Source organism: Ictidomys tridecemlineatus, chromosome 2 (genome assembly GCF_052094955.1).
Source record: "Ictidomys tridecemlineatus isolate mIctTri1 chromosome 2, mIctTri1.hap1, whole genome shotgun sequence".
Classification (NCBI taxonomy): Eukaryota; Metazoa; Chordata; class Mammalia; order Rodentia; family Sciuridae; genus Ictidomys; species Ictidomys tridecemlineatus.
The window spans coordinates 29,244,289-29,265,972 of record NC_135478.1 but is presented as its reverse complement, the minus strand read 5'-3'; the positions used below and the strand labels follow the sequence as shown (position 1 = coordinate 29,265,972).

Sequence of the window (21,684 nt, the reverse complement as noted above, 5' to 3'; positions counted from 1 at the left end):
CAATTGTTCAACCTCCTCTTAAGTCCTTTCTACTTTTTAAAAGACAGCAGGGAAGGAGATGTGTGATTATTTTTAAGTGATTATGTGAGGCTCATATGAGCATTCAAGTACAACATTTCAGGGCCTTTTGTGATCCCAAATTGCACTATGGAGTCAGAAGCATTTGCAAAATGGGCAGTGGGTTAAATTACTATTATAACATGTTTTCAAGGATTCACATGATTGGACAGAATAAGACGCTAGATGAGATCCTCGAATTTCTCTCATAGACATTAATGGGCAATTCAACTGCATATCCTTCCAGCTATACCCCATCTCAAATAATATATATAATTATTCTTTTTTTTTAATTGTTGGTCGTTCAAAACATTACACAGTTCTTAATACATCATCTTTCACAGTTTGATTCAAGTGGGTTATGAACTCCCAACTTTACCCCGTATACAGATTGCTGTATCACATCAGTTACCCTTCCATTGATTGACATATTGCCATTCTAGTGTCTGATGTATTCTGCTGTCAGTCCTATTCTCTACTATCCCCCCTCCCCTCCCCTCCCCTTTTCTCTCTACTCCTTCTACTGTAAATCATTTCTTCCATTTGTATTATCTTGTCTTACCCCTCCTTTCCTCTTGTATATCATTCTCACTCCCTTTCCCTCCCACCTCTCATCCCTGTTTTATATAATTATTCTTAAGTGTCATGGGTGTGAGTTCTAATAAAATCTAAGTCAATCTGACTACAAATATTAACTGCATAAATGTTGTTTATGATCAAATTATTAACTTCATAGTTATTGACCATGCCAAAAAAAAAATGATTCTCTTGGAAATTACACTCATTTACAAAAGTGGGTCTGAGCCATCATTTGGTCAACCAAAACAGACTTCAGGTTCCACTTTCAGGTGAAGAAATCCAGAGTTACAAAAATGGGAAATTCTTTGGCCACATAAGTCATGGTGATGCCTTTAGTCTGGAGGCCTATGTCACACATGATGACCAGAATGAGACCAGGTGAAACTAACTCCCGAAGACAGGTGAAACTAATGCCCGAAGACAAAGGAGGTACTGACAGAGGCTTACCATCGAAAATATTCCCAAAAGCTCACAACACTGTGCTCCCATTTTGTTGCAGGTGGAAGAAATGTGAAGTGAAAAAACGGACAGCTAGCTCCTCCGGGATGGGCCCAGGATAAGCCATAAACATGCAGAAGTTTATCCTGCCCCTTTTGTAGTTAAGTTTTAGACAAAATTTAGTGCTCTGTGACTATTCCATGCAGATAATAAAACTTTTACGTTTGCTATTAAAAATAGCCCTTGAAAAAAAAAAGGTAGAGTTTAATAATCCACAGAATATTAGCAACTCGATGGCAAAACGAGATGGCTCAATTGTCGAGTTACTTGGATGTTTCTTTTGTATGGATTTGTGTCATTCTATAAACCACAGGCGGGGTGGGGGAAGTGCCATTAAGTTTTTCACCTGATATTGTTTCTGCTCTGACAATTTATTAAGCAATAAACGGCAAAGCGAAGCCAAGGACCATATAAATCTAGCCAGCTGGAATGCACGCTGCATGAATCTCCAAAGAGCATGAATCTTAGCACGCCCCGCCCCCCCCCCCCAAAAAAAAAGAGCTTTCTTCAACTACAGGCATTTTTATTTCATAGGCTTTTGGATTGTTTTATAGATCCTGAAATAGGATTTATATAGAGATAATAAAGAAACATTAGCTTATTTCATCTCTTGGGTAGTAAAGCCTAGAAGTGGAAAAGTGAAAACTAGACCAAGAGGTAGTGAGTCTAGGCTGGCTTTGCAGAGGTGACAACCTGTCGTGGTCAAGGACAGATAAGAGGCTGTGTCTTGGTACTTGGCTCATATTTTCGTGAAGAAAAATATTACTTTAAAAGGCAGACTTATCAGCTGCCCCATATCTGATACTTCCGACCCTTCCTTGGGCCTTAATCCCACACATGTGCGTGCATGTGCACGCACCCATGTGTGTTTTTTTTTTTTTTAATTAAAAGAAAACTAAGACAAAGCAGAAATCCAGACAGGAGAATCATGGCAATGTAACCCTAACAGAATCCTGGTAGAAAGGCCGGGCAATCAAATTACACTACTGCAATCAAGTCTGGCATTTCAGCGATCAATGTGCCTCCAGGCAGAGCTGGACTCCCTGGACAGTCATGCTCGTTCCTGAGGTTGCCCAGCAAACAGTCTTCAGGAGGCGAAGAGCAGGCGAAAAAGCACACAGAGGGAAATTAAATTAACACCAGCAGGCTCTATTGCTACCATGGATTGAATAAAACTTGAAATAAAGGGCTCTTTACCAAGAGAAAGTTCGGGAGAAACTTTAGGAGGACGATACTCTAGCCCTTGAAAGGCTGGGTTTGGGGTTAGGGTTGTGGCTCAGGGGTAGAGCGCTTGCCTAGCCTGCGTGGGGCACTGGGTTCATCCTCAGCACTGCATGAGTGAAAAAAATAAAGGTCCAGTCAGCAAAAAAAAAATTTTTTTTTTAAAGTTTTGTACTCATAGCACAGCCCACAAAGGGCACTAGAGTGAAGATGTGTACTATGGGGGCAAAAAAAAAAAAAAAAAATAGACATTGAGGAAATACTAAGTATTCAGCAATCCTAAGCCTCTGCCACCTCTGTAAACGCCACCTCTCCTTTGTCCTCAATTCCTCAGTTAATTAAAACAAGCAATTCCTAAGGTCAGCTCCACCTCCCTAGCCCAGGGATAAGAAGGGCAGTAACTGTCAGAGTCCTCCAAACCCAGTAAATCATTAAAGGCGATTAAATAGAGCCATCACCATGACAACTATAAAGTAACCCACAAAGCCTGAAAAGTCACTAGAAGCACGTACCTCTCAGTTTATACATCTCCCCATTAGCAGAGTACACGACCAGCATGTGGGGAGCCTCATCGCTCAGGGATACGATGGCTCCGGATAGAGACAGGGCTCCTCGAGGCTTCTGGTGTTTGCTTTGTTCATTTACAAAATACTGCAGGATGCCAGCCTCAAAATCCAGCACAAAGTACCTGCAAAGAAACCACGGTGCATCATTTTTCTCTTCCAGTCTAGTCTACACAGCACACAGTGGGGCGGTGGGGTAAGGGGAGTATACAATCCTGAAGTTGACATCAATGCTCCAAACCCATGAAGTTGCAGACAAAAGTTCCTCAAAGGGCCCCACAGAAGTCAAGTGGCAGAGAACCCTGGATTCTCATGTCAGAATGGACCCTGTAAAAGGGCCCAGTGGATCAGGTCCATTCAAAACATGGTACAACTCCCACGGCTTCCAGCTGGCGCCATGGATACCACATTAAACCTCAGAATGGCAAAGACTAGCAGCAGCATTGCAGCACAGCCTCACAACATGCTCCATGTGACTTCAGAGGAACAGCTGGGATCCAGAAGGCCCCAAGAGCAGTGGTTTTATACCCAGGAAGCAGCAGCAAGCGGGGCCTCCACTTCCAACCAGCAGTGAGTGTATCGGGAGGAACCAGAGTATCTGGCATCATCCGTCAGGGAATTGGAGGGACTTCTACAAACACCTGCACATACTTCAGGCCCTCCCATATATGCCTTTTAACAAAGAAGGGGAGAACATCCATAGTAAGAGATGGGGAACTGAAAATTGCCCAAGTCATACATCAAATCTTTGAAGCCAGACATCTGACTTGATGATTATTCTCTCAAACCAGGTGTGGTGGCACACACACTGTGATCCTGGTGGCTCGGGAGCCTGAGACAGGATGATCATGAGTTCAAAGCCAGCCTCAGCAACTCAGAAAGACCTCCTCTCTAATAAAAAATGGCTGGTGATGTGGCTCAGGGTTAAGTGCCCTTAAGTTCAATCCCTGGTACCAACTTTTTTTAAAGAAGGATTATTCTCTCAAGCTGTCACCTGCTAAGTAGTAAGACAACTTCCCCTTCTCCACCAAGATGGAAATGCCTTCAACTGGGACTCAAATTCTTCCTGCAGCCTAGAGACCAAGCACAGTGCCCCCTGGCTTTTCTTCCTCTCCCCTTCTGCTCCAACCACACTGGGCTTCCCTTCCCTTTTTCCCCCAAGACCTTTGCATATGCAGTTCTGCCTGTCGGAAGCAGTTTCTCAAAGTGTGGTCAACAAATTTTGCAGGTCCACACAAACGGACACTAGTGCACAACGGCTTTTTGAAACTTTCCTGCATGTGGCTCCCCCACCCCCATTCGGTATGATCAGTTGATTTGGTCTCTGACTAGCTGAGATGTCAAACACATGCTGCTACTTACTAGTCACAGGCATTCACAGTACCTACGGGAGGAGATCCTTCACCACAGGCAGGTTGAGAGACACCTGCCCAGAAAGAACTTCCCCTTCTTACAATATGTTCCCTCCTTTTTCTTGCCAGGCTAACTTTGAGATCAGATATCCCTCTTCATAGCACCCTGAAATTCTGGTTGTGGAAGTCTACCTTTGTGTCAATATGATTCAATGTCTAGCCTCTGGGTCCCCACCCCAGTACCCAGCACAGTACCCGACTTCACTCCATTACTATTGGTTAAAGAAATGAACAACTTCCTGAATTCCACATGTACTGTAGACCTGAGCCATGCAGTGACCTCAGACAGCAAAATATTTCACATATGAAGAACACCTGACGACACAGATCAGATTCTTTCCACACTACTAACTTGGGTAGTTCTCAGTTTCAATATCTGATTGCACTATATTCCTTTTGACCACATCCTATCTTTGTAAGATGTTTCAGCATTTGCTACAATAGAGAAACACTGGGGGCTGGGGGTGTAACTCAGTGGTAGAACTTGCACCTCACATGCATGAAGCCCTAGACCAATACTCAACATAAAAAGAAAATTAATGTAGAAGACAGGAGTTATGTTCAATATAATTCCAAGGTTTGAGCAGCCATGCAGTGTCCACAAGTGCACACATTCCATTGATAAGTATTTGTAGCTAAGAAAGGAAAGTTTTCCTCCAATGTTTTTCAAAGGGCTACCAAATTAGTACAAAACTCCATCCAAATGTATGCCTTCACTACTTCATAAATAAGATTTATGGTGAGATTTCTTTTTAACCTAGAAACATGGCTAAGAAAGTTTACAAACTTCCTGCCTTATTTATTTTGATCATGACCTAGAAGACCAATGTACAGATGCCCAAAGATGCAAAGAAACTTGAAATCCAAGCCCAGCTCATCTGCATCCAAATTCAGAGCTTAGCCCACTGTGGTAATTGCAGATGCTCCCTTATCTCCCAAGTACCTCTCCATCCTCTACTTGTGTACTGTATTCCCCTAACCTTCCTGCTGCAACACAGCCAGTAACACTCAATGCCTCTGCTGCCAGGCACAGGGGCTCTTCCTCACCCTCCTGTTCCCATGGAGCAAGGAGCAGCCACCTCCTGAACACATGAGCACCCAGTCCTCAATCCTCCAGAACTTCGTCTTTAAGAAGTCTTCCAATTGCAATTATTTTTAATAGTCTGGATGACCTGGCCAAGATGATCTATTTCACTTCTCTCCTTCCCTCTCATCTCTCATGTCACTAATACACTTCTGGTTCTCATGATCAACACGTATAAATCAAGACATAAAAATGTATCATAAACTGGGACTATTAAAATGGGATCCCTAGCCCAACAGTAGCCTCATCACCCTGGAGCTTGTCAGAAATGGAAGCCGAGGCTACACCCAAAACCCCCAGCACAATCACAAATGCTGGGGGAGAAGCCGAGGAAGCTGTGCTTTCCAAAGCTTCCAGGCCATTCTGATGCAGGTAAAGTCTGAGAAGCACTGGCTAAAAACGACCATCACCAAATCCCTTTTTATTCTTGCGGTAGACATTGACGAAATGTTCCAGAACAGGGTTTGAGCTTTAGCCAACAGAATGCAAGCAGAAGCAATGCAGGGCTGGCTCATAAAAATCTCAGCTCCAGGTTCGTGTCTTTCTACTTGAAATTTGCTTCTATTCTTCAACAGAGGGTGAAGACCAACTCCAAAGATAGATGAACCAGGTTAATTTCTGAGCTGCCAATGGTCAAGGTAGGTGCTAATGCCTCTCTAGGAGGAAATGCTTTCAAGTTGACCTATAGTTAACGTCACCAGGAGTGTGGCTATGTAGACAAGTCACACCATTAACCACAGTCCTTAAAGGCGCAGGAACTTTGGCACATAGTCTCCCCCAACACGGGGTGGTGGGGGGAGACACAGCATTCCCATGAATGAGTGCTGCTCTCACGCTGGGGGAAGTAGAACAGAAGGGGATGTGTGTTCAAGGAACAGGCAGAACCGACTTGCTCTCGACTGCCTCGATTTCTCTGTGCATTGTGCCACTAATTGCAATGAAGAGAAGACAATCTCTCTCTGCTTCCTCCTCCCATCAACCCCGCCATGGAAGCCTGGCAGCTAACCAAGCACATCCTGCACAAACAAGCAACTCCATTTGCAAAGGATATCATTCAAAAGCTGCTTTGAAGAAATTAATTGAATGTTTTATTTTTTCAGAAAGGATGGCAGAATAACCAATTGATGTCATTGTGCAGGATATGGGGACATATTAATGATTTTTCATATTACCCATTTCAAACTGGCATCTTAATTCCAACCTCCTGCCTCAGATGTGGAGAGGGACCGTTTCCACTTCTTCCTAAAAATAGTTTAAATGCAAATGCACAAATCTGAATCGTGCATCCTAAGGAAGGTCATCAATAATGTACTGCTAAGGACACTTAAAATTTCATCATATTTGGAGAAGAGCATGGGGTCCTGTCTGATTAAGAACCACAACACACTACACAAAGTGCTCTCTCAGCACAGCCTTTGAAAGTTCAGTCAGCTCCAGGCAGACAGGTAAGTACTGCCTAGACGGCATTCAAAAGAGCAATTCCTGTTGGTCTGCATCCCCTGGGAGGAAACAAATTAAGTTTGGCTTCCCACCGGGTCACAGCTCTGTCTGCTTCCTGCTGGTTGGAGCCTGCAGCTTTATCTAAAAAAAAAAAAAAAAAAAAAAAAAAAATCACAGCTTTCATTCTAAATAGGAAAGTTAACCATATTTCTAGATTAGGCTTCATTAAGCCGAGTAAAACTGCTAGATAAAATCCTGCAACAATCTTAAAGTCTTTCCCTTCTAGAGGGAAGAACAAGGCAAACCTAACTTCCAGGTTCTGTTATCTTTTTAAATTAGCATCTTTGCACTGTAGTGTGCAACTTGACTCCTATGTAGGTGACCTTAATTGTGTACAGAGTTTTTTGTTATGTGAAATGAAAAAAATCAAATAACGTGCTGGGTAAGAAAGGGGGGGGAGTCAACCCCATGAATAAAGTGTCAGTTTAGCTCTACAAAGTCCCCCAAAGGCTCAGATGTTGAGGGCCTGGTCCCCAACTGGTGATGCTATGGGAAGGTAAAGGGAATGTTAGGAGGTGGGGTCTAGCTGGAAGAGGTGGGTCACTGGGACTGTCTTTAAAGATATATTTGGTCCCCAGCCCCTAGCTCTCCTTCTCTGCTTCCTGGCTTTCATGAGGCAAATGGCTTTCTTCTGCCACAATCTTCAACCATGATATCCCACCTTGCCATAGCCTGAGAGCAATGGAATCAACTGGCCACAGACAAACCTCTGAAACCATGACCCAAAATAAAATCTTTTCTCCTTTGAGTTTTTTTTCTTCAGGTATTTGTTACAGTAACGCAAAACTAATACAGAAAGCCACTTTAATCCAGTTTCTTGATGGCACCCCTACCTAATCCCAAGCTGGGAGCTTTGACAGGGGGACGGACACTTCCTGGGAAGGGCTCGGGAAAAGCTATTGAATAACTAATATCCTTTAACCAATTCTGTTCCTTTGCAAAGAAAAGGAAGTACACACACGCACTCACATAAACTCACATTTGCAACATGTGCCCTCTCACTGGAACCCACAAACACCTGCTCATGCTAGCACACGCTTACAAACTAGCTCTTGCACACTCATGCATCCACTCACACTCACACATGCGTTGGCTCACAACTCCCACAGAGCATAGCACCTACTCCTGGTTGCTTTCTGGTCTGGCATCTCTCAAGGGTCATCTGTCTACACCAGTGGCCTTGCTATTCCCCCCTCCCCCTCGCATTTGCATGACAAGTTTCATTACAGAAGTGAACACTGGGCCCTTTTACCTTGCAGTGTGTGTGTGTGGGGGGTGGTGGCCAGGGCCAACAGCCGCCCACCAAACCCCAGGTTCCCTAGCACTCATCTGCGAGCAGATATTTCTGGCACTGCCACCACCATCCCCCAAACACCAAGAGATAGAGGGTCCAACGCACTCCAGAGAAACGTCAAGGAGAAGGATGTGCGTGGCGGCGGGCCAGCTGCTCATTAATGCTGACAGGCAGAAGTTACAGCCAAAATACAGGAAAATTACAGAGTAAAACAAGCAGGGGAGAAAGAAAACCTTCCTTTGAAGAGGAATTCTGTTTGACAGGCTGGTCTTCACACAAAGTGAAATCATTTCATCTAAATTTAAAAGTGAAAATTAAAACAAGAGTAAAGAGATGAAGAAGTAAAGTCGTGGGCTTGTCCTTGGTGTCTGATCAGACTGCCTCTGGGCCACACTGCTATTCTTCCCAAGAGGGTTCCCCAGACACCTAGTCCTCATGAGGACCAGGGCCAATCTACTGAGCCCTGGATGGGCCAGGCCCAGGACCCCCACAGGAAAGAGGATGTCTATCAAGTTCCTGGTTGGCAACAGCCTGGTGGCATGTGGTGACCCCTGCTGCACCTGCCTTGTCTTCCCCAGGGACCCCATCTCAGAAGCAACTGCCCCAAACATCTGGACTGCATGAACAGGGCCTGTGCTCAGATGTCCACACCCCACCTTGCTCTGACCAATGGCAACTGTGACCTTGTTCTTCAGTTTATGACCCTTCTCTATGTGAGACTATTTACTGCCCGACTCTTCCAGATCCCAGTCCACATCCCCTTCAGCATTCCCCCCGGCACAGAGCTAGGGGGAGTTGCTCTTTCCAGCAGGGCACACACCGGTAGCCTGCCAATTCCCTCTTCTCAGATTAAGAGGCACCAAGTTTCCAAAGCTTCTAATACACTGTTTACAGAAAATTAAATGGAGGGTGGGGGGTGGGGGGGAGGAATCAACAAAGAGAAGTACACTAAGTGAAGAGAGGAGACCCAAATTGTGGATTTGTTTTCCCATGTGTATCTTGAGCCTCCAAAATTAATACTATCTGTGGATGATTGATGAAACTCTGATATCCGTATGAAAATTAAAATTCTCCGAAAAGTGACCTCCTTGGAGAAGCCAGTTTCAATAAAAAGTGTCTACACATCCTCAGTAGGATCTTGATCCTGCCTCAATTATCACAACATACAAAAGCAGACTGCACCACTCCAAAAATGGGCCTATACCCAGGGAGAAGAGATTCACGCACACACACACACCCCTCCACCCAGGTCTTGTCAACTCAAGATGAGTTGACATTCAAAACCCTCTGCGTTTCCAGCTTGAGAGAAAAGGATAAATCTTCCAGAATTTCCCTCATGATAACCAACTTCCTGGAGAGGATGCTGGATCCTACAGCCAAAAGCTTCCAACAGTTCCAAGGTACAGCACCTGCAGGCAAACATCCCAGCCAAGATGTCAAGTCTGGAATCCTCTCGACTCTCAAAATTTCTGGCAGTGATGATGGCCTTCTCACATCTCTCTGCTGTCACTAGCATGCCCAAGATACCAGGAGATAGAGGGTCTAACACTCCAGAGGGCCCCACAACTCATCACCAAGAGGGGATGAATTTACTCTGTTACTCAAGAATTATACAAGCCGGGCACAGTGGCACATGCCTGTAATCCCAGCAGCTAGGGAGGCTGAGGCAGGGGGACTGCAAGTTCAAAGCCAACCTCAGCAATGGCAAGACGCTAAGCAACTCAGACCCTGTCTCAAAATAGAAAATGGGGCTAGGGATGTGGCTTAGTGGTCTAGTGCCCCCAAGTTCAATCCCTAGTATCAAAAAAATTATATGATATATCTCATATGAGACCATGTATGTCAAAAATACACTGTCATATAAAAAGACTAAGAATTATACAAGAACACAATCCATTCCTAAACATGCAGGCATTGTGACAAGTTCACAAGTTCAATCTCAATCAGATCATAAAACCTTGATACAGTATGTCCTGTCTGGTGCATGACCATTAATGCTCTTCAGACATCTTAAAAGACATACAAAAACCATTAACAAAAACATTTGGTACTATTTACTGAGTGTTTTCTATGTGCCATGCACTGTGATGCCCACAGAAAGAATTCATGTGTGCTGCACAGCAGTCCTATAAAGTAAGTGTGATTATAACCCCTTCCTAACAGACGGCTTCAAGCACAGAAAGATTGATAACTCTGAAAGAGCTATAATTGGGCCTATGTTGCAACCCAGGCAGTGTGACTTTATAGTCCAGGACTCAACTATTCAGTTGAGACTAAAGTCTCAACTCAGGGTCAAAAATAAAGCAAAGATATTTGCTTTACTGATAGAAATATAAATAGAAAGTAAAATAATCATTCATTGCAAAGTACCTGGTATGTGAAAAAGACTGTATTTAATATAAATTAACAGTTTTAATAACATTGTATATCATATTGTAGTTATACTGAATTATTATAGTTTATGTTCTATAATATATAGTTGTGTTATTAAAGTTGTTTAATATTAACATTGGGAGAAAGTACTAAGGACTATTTTTTTAGCCAATCGTGGGCAGGGTATGACAAAACAAAATTAAAATTACAAAGCAAATAAAGTCCATAAATTCCCAACTCTCCACCCAGGCCTAGAAAATCTTTGTGGTCGGTCGAGATGGGGGGAAGAGGAGATAGGAATTTCACAAACTTTTGCAAGTGATTCAGAAGCTCAGTAGCCCTCCAAAATACAAAAATCAGAGGCAAGATAAAAACTTGTTATTCACCACTCATGTTGCTTCTGATCTGCCAACTCTCTCAATTACTCATTCAACAAACACCTGAGCACCCCTGAGCCCATACAATACAGATTAATATGTTAGCCTGTTAGCCGCCCTCATTCTGTCTGCATATGAAAGAGCCAAAGCTCAGCTTTCCTAAGTCACCACAGCACAGACAGGTTTCTTGCTTCAGTCAGTTTGGAAGTTGTTTTTTTGTTTGTTTTTTGAGAAAGATTTAAAGTGACAAAAATCCAGCACGGAGTTCCCTGCCAAGAGAATCATCACCTGGCATTATGCAGTCAGTCTCCCACCCGACCAGAGGGTCCCCCAGGCACCCGGAGATTGAGAGCTGCCATCCCCAGAGGTTGCTGCTTAGAAACCCCTGATAAGGTCCCCACAGAAGTCCAAAAGAACTTTCAACACGAGCTTTTATGAACTGCACTTGGATTTAACCCATGATGAGTTTCAAAGAGTAGGTTTTTAAAGACTAGGAGATTTAATACTGAAACTAAGAACTGGGCCCTGACGAGGATTAATAGTGCCTTGTCACCTTCCGAACTATTAACTCTTGGGTTCCTGGTGCCCATAGGTGAGCAGAGCATGGTACCCAGAGTACATCCTAAAGTATCAAGCTGTGTCTTCATGCTCACAAATCACATCATCCTTCTTGCCACCAACAAGGACAGACAGAAACTTACTCGAGGATCTCCAAGATGGGCCGAGTCCCAGTTCAAGCCTTTCTTTTACTTTAAGCTCAAAAATAAAATAATATAAAAAAATAAAATAAAATCACATCACTGAAACAGATCCTGCTACTGGCTAAAGCCTTGGGATAAAGATGGGTGGGTGCCCCCAGCTATCACCCCTAAGGTCGAGCAAGATGGGAAACCATCCTGGGGAGGCCAGGTGAGCCAGCACATCATGAACAGGCCCCAAGGCTCAGCCTTTCCCCCACACATCCAGCAGAGTCAGGCTCTGGGTCACTGGAGTCAAGGTGTCTTATTATTTTCTCCAAGGGGTGTCTCAGCACGGAGGAAAGAGAGGCCATTCGGTGGTCAGCAGGCAGGCTGTGGCCTGGAGCAGAGGTTTTTAAACTGAGGTGCACTCGCATCACTTGGAGGTTGTTAAGTGCTCGTGGGCCTCTCCACGAGCATTTCTGATTCAGGAGGTCTGGGTGGAGCACGAGAACTCGAGTTCCCTGTAAGGTCCCAGGTGATTCTTATGCTATTCATAGTCACGCTCGGTGGAAACCACTTGTGCAAGAAACGTACAAATTGTCAAAATCAAAATGGAGTCCCTTACGTCAACCCTAACAAAAAAATAAAAGTGAATAAAAGCCTAGAGGTGATAAAGGAAGGGGTTCTGCCTGTGACTGCCTGAGGGTGGCTACCACAAAAGACTGTCAAAGAACCACAAGCCGGCACAGAGGCCACTGCAGCCTCTTACAAAACGCACCTCTACAAGGGCATCTGCCCAGCAACTGCTCAGCCTTGGACTAACACCACTCTTATTATTGATCATTGCAGCCAAGGATTACTGTTCCAGAACATCTGACGTAATCCTCCCTTTGGCCTTTGAAACCTTCCCCTTGCCTCAACCTCCTTGAATACCCCCCCCCCCAGTTTACTATGGCCTGGGTATTCTCCAGATACCAGTATTCTTTGGAGAATCTCAGATTGCTTCTTTATTTTTTTCAGGTTGACACACTAATTCTCATTTTTGTGACCTTGGGCAAGTTACTTATCCACTCAGAGCCTTGATTTTCATGTCTGTAAAAGTGAAAAGCTAGCTAATTCTCTTTTGAAAACTGTTCATTCCCCCCTTCCCCCCGCACCTCAGTTGCCCACAGGTGTGCCTGCTTATAAAATAAGTACTTCCAAATGTACCCATTATGTTCCTAAATGCAGACAGTAAATTGGATCTGATGATGATGCTCATGTTGCATGAGATTAGCAGTTTAGTTAATTTACTACAAGACCAACAAGACAGGACTTCATATGAGAGGCTGTCTTTACTCTTTTTTGGGGGGAGTAAATTATTTGGCAAGTGTGGTCAGCTGGACATAGGTTCTACAATATGGAAAAGCACTCTGGAAAGTTTACTCATATATGGTGAAAGAGAAGAGAATCCACATAAGTTCAATAATTGCTTTGAAGTAGGTATCTCTAGTCCCATAATTAAGTTTTTATTTGTAAAATTCACTAATTTTTTAAAAAATAATTTTCTGAGTACCTACTATGTGCCAGGTATCACACTAAGTGCTAAGGATATATGGGGTGGGGGTAAGGGGGACAGACAATATTCACTAAAATAAAAGCCAAATTCTAGTTGTGATGATGTGTCATGTAGAGTCAAGTCAATTAGTAGAATGGGACTTGGAGGGAGTTCCAAAAAGACGAACTGAGATCGGAGGAATGAGATAATGGAACAGAAGGAGAGAGGAGCAGAGACTTCCAGGTGAAGGAAACTGTGTGGAGAGGCCCTGAGGCTGGGTAAGGGGACAGCGTGACTGTGGCACAGAGGAAGGAGCATGCTTTCAGACACTGCTAGAGACACCAGGAAGGTAAAAGCAGACAGACCAGCGAGGCATGGAGGGAGTCCGTCAAGAGCACTCCACTGAAGGGTGTCAAGCAGAAGAGGGGGAGCTAGGCCCAGTTTGGAAAAGGAGAACCCCTGAGCTCCAGTGCAGGCCAAGGCTAGGAGAGAGGCCCGGTGGACACAGGAGAGCAGTGGTTCACTGCAGTTCAACACCATGGACTAAGGAGGCTAACCAAGCCTCTCCCCTGGAAATCAGCTACACAACTAGACAAAACTGCCCAAAGCAACCAGTTCAATACAGTGGAAACAGACCAAAGCCATAAAATGAGAATAGTTTATTCATGCAAACTCTTGAACTTTGGTAAGAATGGGCAGGGTCTGCAGTCACCAGGGCTGGACTGTTCCCATCCCTTACCTGGCTATGTTAACTAGTAGTTCTACCAGGACAGGCAGGTGGGAAGAACAGGCACTCTGAGGCCACCCAGGGAAAGGGCTCCTGTGGTTGGCAATGTTGCCACTGGAGAGCCTCACTGGCCTGAGACTGCAGCCTGGTTTGGAGCAATCCACTCATTAGCCAGGGATCTAACTGGGAGCTCCCAAAGGGGAGGAAACTTCACATACCCAAGTTCTCCACTGGCTGAGCAGAAATGCAGCAAAACCTGCGCAGGCCCAAGCCACCCACACATCCTTGGCCAACAGAACCTACACACAGAGGAGATTGCCAGAAAGACAAGGCCAAGCCAGGCATGAAAGCAGCCTGAGGTTCCAGACACACCAGCAGAGCCAGGAAGCCCTGCTGGCCAAAGATACTGGAGCACCATCTCCACCAATCTTTGACTGAATGCCAGGCCCACATATCTGAACATTCAGAGAACTCTCACAGTAAGACAAGCAATCCCACCAAAACACAGGCAAAAGATTTCCTTTCACCAAAGAAGATACATGAGTGCCTAATAAACACATGAAAACAGGAACATATTAGTCTTTAGGAAAATGCAAATTAAAAGCACAATAAGATACCATTCCCCAGCCACAGAATTGCCATAATAAAAAAAGACTAAGCAGCAGCAACTTGTGAAGTGGGGAAACTAGGACCTTCCTGCATTGCTCGTAGGAACAGGCAATGTACAACTGCTGGGGAAATGATAAACCCAACCTGAAACACAGCAATTCTGCTCCTGAGAATCTTCTAAACAGAAAACTCAACCTGTCCACGCCAAAGGCTTACATGCAAATGTTCAAAGCAGTATTCTTTTTTTATCTTTATAATGGAAAGATCAGAAACTTAATATTTTATTTGTTTGTTTGACATGTCAGTGTGCCCTACAAGATTTATCTCAGATTTTTTTCTACTATTATTAGGGAATGTTAGGTCTAGTTAATTTTTTTGTTGTTGTTGTTCTGACTGGTTATACAAGACAGCTGAATGCATTTCAATTCATTGTATACAGATGGAGCACAACTTCTCATTTCTCTGGTTGTATGTGATGTAGACTTGCATCATTTGTGCAATCATACAAGTACCTAGGGTAATGATAGCCATCTCATTCCACCATCTTTCCTACCCACATGCCCCCTTCCCTTCCCTCTCTCCCCTTTGTCCAATCCAAAGTTCCCCTATTCTTCCCATGCCCCGCCCCATTGTGGATCAGCAACCACTAATCAGAGAAAACATTAGGCCTTTGGTTTTTTTGAGATTGGCTTGCTTCACTTAGCATGATATTCTCCAACTCCATCTATTTACTTGCAAATGCCATAATTTTATTCCCTTTTAATGCTGAGTAATATTCCATTGTATATACATACCACAGTTTCTTTATTCCTTCATCTATTGATGGGCATCTGGGTTGGTTCCACAGTTCAGCTACTGTGAATTAAGCTGCTATAAACATTGATGTGGCTGCATCATTATAGTATGCAAAGCAGTATTATTGATTGTAGCCAGAAACTGGAAATAATTCAAATGTCCATCCACTGGCGACCAGATATGTGATCTGTGATTCCATATCATGGAATACCATTCAGCAATAAAAAGAACAAAATACTAGCACATGCTACAACAGGGGTGAATTTCAAAAATATTATGCTGAGTGAAAGAAGCCAGATGCATAAGACTACACATTATTTGATTCCATTTATATGAAATGTCCAGAAAAGGGATACACAGAGACAAAAGGATCAGTGGTTGTCTGGGGCTGAGGGTGGAGTAGGATTAACTGCCAACTGCTTAGAGGGATTTGCGTGTGTGTTAGAAATGTTGTCAGACTGAACCATGGTGGTCTTCGTACAACTCTATAAACACACTAAAAATAACTGGATTGTATACTTAAGTGAATTTTATAGTGTGGAAATTATACCTTAATAAAAAGTGGTTAAAAAAAAAAAAAACCTTCCAGCATCCCTGGCAGTAGTCTAGACCAGGGTGAGGATAACAGAGCTTTGCAGATACAATGGTAGGACTTGAGGGAGCCGGCTGGGGAGGTAGCTCAGTGGTACAGGGCTTTCTCACATGCGTGAGGCCCTGGGTTCAGTTCCCCAGCGCCACTAAATAAATAAATACATGATGGGCCAGGAATTCAGTTTGGGAAGACCGCCTTAGAGGTATCCCTAAAACTTCCAGAGATGTTACTTAGCCATTGAGTGAGCAGATCTGGAACCCAGAGGTCTGAGCTGGAGGTGTAAATCTGAAGGTCAAGGGTAAGGTGATTGACACTGAGGTCACAGGCAGGGGGGAGATGACAGAGGAAGGAAGACAGGAAGGAGAGGAACTCTAACAATAAACAGCCAAAGAGAAGAGGAAACAAGGCAGAGAAGCAGGCAGAAAGCCAGAAGCCCAGAAAGAAAACATCTAAGAAAGGAAGAAGTGATTGGCCACGTCAAACACCAACAAAACGTCGGTAAAACGTCGGTGAGAACCGAAAGGTGCCTGTTTGTGACATACACTGATGCGTTTATTTCTAGATGATGGATCCTCATCAACCCCACTTTACTGTCTAGCAAACCACGTCTGACGCAGTGAACTCAGGTGCGAGGCTGAACATATTTTAATTTCCCAACATTTACTGCCCAAGTCCACCAGCTGTTTCCAAATAGCCACGTTCCATTTTTATGAGAGGTAGCAGAAACCTTAGTTGAAACCAGGATCCAAAACTCAGCTCTGCAACTTGTGGTCTGAAACCAGGTGTGGCAGAGACAGGCTGCTACCCTAGAAGATCTGTTTTCTCTTCTCTTTCATCTTAAGAGAATGCTCGTTTTTAGTTGAGCATAACCTACTATGCCAGAATACATATCCTAACCTCCTTTTCCCCAGATGGGGTCAACTAAGTTCCTGCTAATGAGGAGCTGTGATGTACTACACGCCCTCTCTCCTCCATCTGCTTTGTGGAAGATGGATATGATGGCCGGAATCCCATGAGTCCTCTTGTACCAGAAGGACATGCCACATTCTACAGATAGTGAGGCTGAAAGTTCAAAGGAGATTGGATCTCTGATATCTGTGAAATCCCCAAGGCAGTCCTGAAAAGCTTATCTCCAAACTTCTTTCATGTGACAGAAAACCAGAGGCTGCACATTAGAATCATCTGGACCCTTTTTACAAACTTCAATCCCAGCATGCACTGGGACCAATAAGCCAGAATCCCAAGGGGAGAAAACCAGGCACTAGTAGCTTTTTAATGATCCCCCGGTGTCGGCAACTACAGTCAACCAACGGTGAGAACCAGTGGTTGACTATCTTCAATCAGTTCAAATACTCACAGCTAAACACAATTCCTGTCATTCAAAACCATATGCAGGTGTGCACATCTTTAAACTAGGGAATTTTACACCCTTATTTTGCTCAAATTTATTTGTTTTGGGGGAGTTCATCCTCTTTTTTATAACAATATTTCATTTATTTCTTTTTTTCATTTTTTTGTTGTTGTTAACGGATCTTTATCTTATTTATTTATATGTGGTGCTGAGAATTGAGCCCAGTGCCTCATACATGCTAGGCAAGTAATCTACCACTGAGTCACAACCCCAGCCATTTCTTTTTATTTTATTATTTGTTCTTTTTAGATATACATGACAGTGGAGTGTATTTTGACATACATGCATAGAGTATAACTTATTCTAACTAGGATCCCATTCTTGTGCAGATAGGAAATTTTTTAATGTTTATGACTTCCACAAATATTTAGTAGTCTACTGTATATTAGATATTGAGCATATATTGGTTGGTATGTGTCTTAATTTCTACCCTCAAGCAACTTACAGGCATATTGTCTAAAATTACATGAATGTGTTCAATCAACATAGACCCCAAACTAGCCAAGTGTGGGGGAACACGTCTGTAATCCCAGAGGCTCGGGAGGCTGAGGCAGGAGGATCATGAGTTCAAAGCCAGCTGCAGCAGTTTAGCAAGGACTTAAGCAACTCAGTGAGACTCTATCTCTAAATAAAATTGACAAAAGAGCTTTGGATGTTGCTCAGTGGTTAAGTGCCCCTGAGTTCAATCCCCAATACCAAAACAAAGGCCCAAACTATACAACTACTACTTTAACCATAATGCAGTACCCAGGAGAAGCAGCATGATGAGGCAAAAAAACTATCACCACACTAGAGGAAAGTTAACAGCCCCTTACAAAGCATTCGGGAATTAATTGCTGAGAAGAACTCAGCATAGCTGCTGTATCCTAAACACACCCAGCACCAGAAATGATGATTAGAATGTTCCACATTTCTTATTTATGATCATCAGGAACAATGTTACATTAATTTTAAGAAACTCACACTCTAATTATGGTACGACAGCAGCATGAATGAAGCATTCATCAGGGTCCATAAATCTGTCAAACACGGAGGCCCTTTAGAAACTCACGAGGTGACAGTAAATACCTGCCGAGGATACAGCGTTGCAGCCCCATTTTTTCCGATTACAAAGAAAAACAATAATTACTTCCCGAAAGACAGATTAAGATTTATCCTTTAGTGGATCAAATGTTCCAGGTTCTAAGCATAAAGATCCACAGGCCAGAGGCTGCAACCAAATGGAAACCACTGGCATTTTCTGCAAAGGGTGGCGCTGTTTCTTTGCAAATCTATGAATCTGCATTACTGCTTCTGGTCCTGGACAAGGCACAGAGTAGGCACACCTCAGGGAGATGCCACCCAAGACAGGGAGCAAGGGAGCAGAGAGGGCCTGGGGAGGAAAAGAGGTTGGGTTCCCAGCTACAGAGACAATCTGGGCCAGAGGACAAGGGGAGGGGCCTGTTCAAGGAGGGCATTAGGGGACAAGGAGGAGGGGCCTGTTCAAGGAGGTCCTCTAACTGGGCCACCCAAGTCACTGTCATAGGATGATAAGCAGAAGCACCATTGGGGGGTCACCAGCTGGAACACTCTGGAAGGGCCAGAAGCTCCTGGAAGCCCCCTCCCCATTCAGCCCCTCATCACGGGCCTCAGGCAGGTGGAGTTAAGAAAGACTGAGGCCAGACCTTGGGAGGAAGGGAGGAAGGACAGAGGGTGAAGGGGCCTAACTGCACTCCACTCCAGGCCTGAGGGCACCTCCCTCCACCAGGTGTCCTCACCTAAGGAGGACAGGGGAGGGCCTGTGCATCTGTCACTCCACTCCTAGGTGCAAAACTCAGGGCAAGGCAGCTGAACATAGAAAGGTAGTAAAAGGTGCATGCCAAAGGTAGAAAGATCCAGATGTCAGAGGACAAGGATGCTACACAGGTGAGGAAAGCAGGGTGGTGCCATTTATACCACAAAGAGACTAATGAATAACAAAGGACAATAACTTAAAGCAAATCTTAAATGGCCCCAGGGAACTTATGCAGGTTATTGAGAATGTGGAAGGAATGCAGTTAGAACTACTGACTGAAAATAATGGGTTTGAAAAGGAAGAGTTTTGATCAAGGCATTGAACGGATTGGTAGAAGAGCAGAATGTGGTGGGAAGACGAACTGGTGAGCAGGCAAATTAACCAAGGCACTCTCAGAAGGCTTTGGGGCTGGATTTTAAAAATGGAAAAAAAATCTGATAAAACAGAAGTGTCCACATCTCACAATAGGTCCAGAGATAGAAATAAAAGAAAAACATAAAAAGAGAAAAGGAAAGATTTAAAGCACCTCTGGGTTCAATCTCCAGTGTGGAAAAGGGGTGGAGGCAGTAATATATTTTAGTACAATTTTAAAACAGCTTTTCTGATCACCGACAAGGTGAAAAAGTGAATTTTTTTTCATTTATTCTAATTTGTTATATATGACAGCAGAATGCAATTCAATTCATATTACACAAATAGAGCACAATTTAGAAAGTGAAATTTTTTTAAAAAATCATTTACTGTAGCATTGTCCTCTCTTGTTCTGCAGTCTTGCCTCTGGTAAAAGCTCCAACTCTTGGCCTTTTACAAGGCCTACCATGAAGAATTGTCACTAGTCATCTTTCCTATCCCATGGTCTCTCCTCTTATCAGACCCACTGTTCCCTAAGATCTCTCTCACATTTTCTCACTTCTCAGGCTGGTATTACTTAGAAGCCAAAGTCACCGCAGTCAGCTACTCTAAGTAGCAATTATTTTTGCTTTATTGTTCCAATATAGATTTTTAAATGTTATACTTCTGACATTTCACTGATTGCATTAATATTAAGAGATTTTTATATAATTAACTTTATGGATGTTACGGGTACTGAGGAGGATCACTTTTTCTAATTGCTTCTGATTTCTTTTTCTTGCCTTAGTGCATAGTACAGAATGTTCTGATATACCAGCAAGTGAGCAGGCAACTGTGCTATTCTTGTTTTAAAGTAAAACATTTCCAAATAATTGTTTTCATCAATGTCAGTTATTTGTTTCAGAGAGCTATTCTTCATTATGGTAAGGAACCATTCATTTCTTTCTATATAATTTAAATTACTTTTACCTAACATGCATTAATTATATATATATATATACATTAGTGCAGTTCCTTGTAATATCACCACACATGCATAGAGTGTGCACTGATAAATCCAGCCTCCTTTTATCCACCTGCCCCCTCCCATATACCCTTTTCATTCTTTAGTAATCACTATACTATCCTCAGGTCAACTTCTTTTTAGTTTCCACACATGAGAAAGAACATGCAGTATGTTTCTGTCTGGCTTGGAAATACACATTTCTCATTTATAAGGATACATATAATATCTAGCCTCCCTTCTACCCTCTCCTGTCCTCCCTTCTCTCCCTGATCCCCAGGCCTCCTTTCCTCCCCTATTAGTTCTTCTACATTCTGGTCATTTTTCCCCCTTTGGTTTTCACATGAGTGAAAATATGTGATACTTGTCTTTCTGTCTCTGGCTCATTTTCATTGTCCACCATTCATTCATTTTTCTGCAAATGACAGGATTTCACTCTTCTTTAACACTCTGTTGTGTGCATAGGCCATATTTTCTTTGTCCAATCATCTGTCAAAGGGCACCCAGGCTGATTCCATATCTTGGCAATTATGCATGGTGGTATAATAAATGTGGGTATGCAGGTGTCTCGTTTGTATGCTGACTTCATTTCCTTTGGAGTGATAGCTGGATCATACGGCAGTTCTATCTTCAGTTTTTTGAGGAACCTCCATACTGTTTTCCATAGTGTGGATACACTCTCAAATCCAGTAGTCAACGCCGGAACTTTTCCTACTGATCTTCCACATCCATTCTCCATCACTTCTAATCTATTTCTCTCTAATTTCTCTCTAATCTATTTCACAACTAATTTTCTTTATTGTAAAGGAGATCCCCCTGTACTCCTGATTAAACTCCTTAAATGGCTTCCCACTGCACTCAAGATGAAATCCAAAGTCCTTAGATGAGCCTAAGGGTCTTCATGATGTACTCAGCTGGCTTCCTGGGTCTCTTCTGCCAACTTCTTATCTCTCTGCTCCTGACCCACTGGTGTCTTCACATCCCTGAGGACTCCCCACATGGATTCACTCAGCAGATAACTCAGCATTCACCAAGTATTCTAGGAACCAGGAATACATCCATAGGAGAGGGGTAAACAATAAGGAGAACATCAGGGAAAGTAGAAAAAATAACAATGATGACTAACACATGGCTAACCCCATGATGTAGACTTTGGAAAGATGAGGAAACCAAAGCACAGAGGGGGAGTCTCTCACTTACTAGGGTCACACAGTGAATCAGCAGCTGATATCTGTCCACAGCTGTGC

The 21,684-nt window shown here is 43.4% G+C and overlaps 1 protein-coding gene across 5 annotated transcripts in view; it reads right to left on the bottom strand.

Moving 5' to 3' along the window:
* Positions 1-21,684, bottom strand: part of Osbpl10 (oxysterol binding protein like 10) — a 275,934-nt gene that overhangs the window by 178,561 nt on the left and 75,689 nt on the right. For all 5 annotated transcript variants that reach the window (XM_078038235.1, XM_078038233.1, XM_078038234.1 and 2 more), the window contains one exon: positions 2,868-3,043. In XM_078038235.1, coding sequence (XP_077894361.1) covers positions 2,868-3,043 — 176 coding nt within the window. The remainder of the gene's footprint in view (positions 1-2,867; positions 3,044-21,684) is intronic.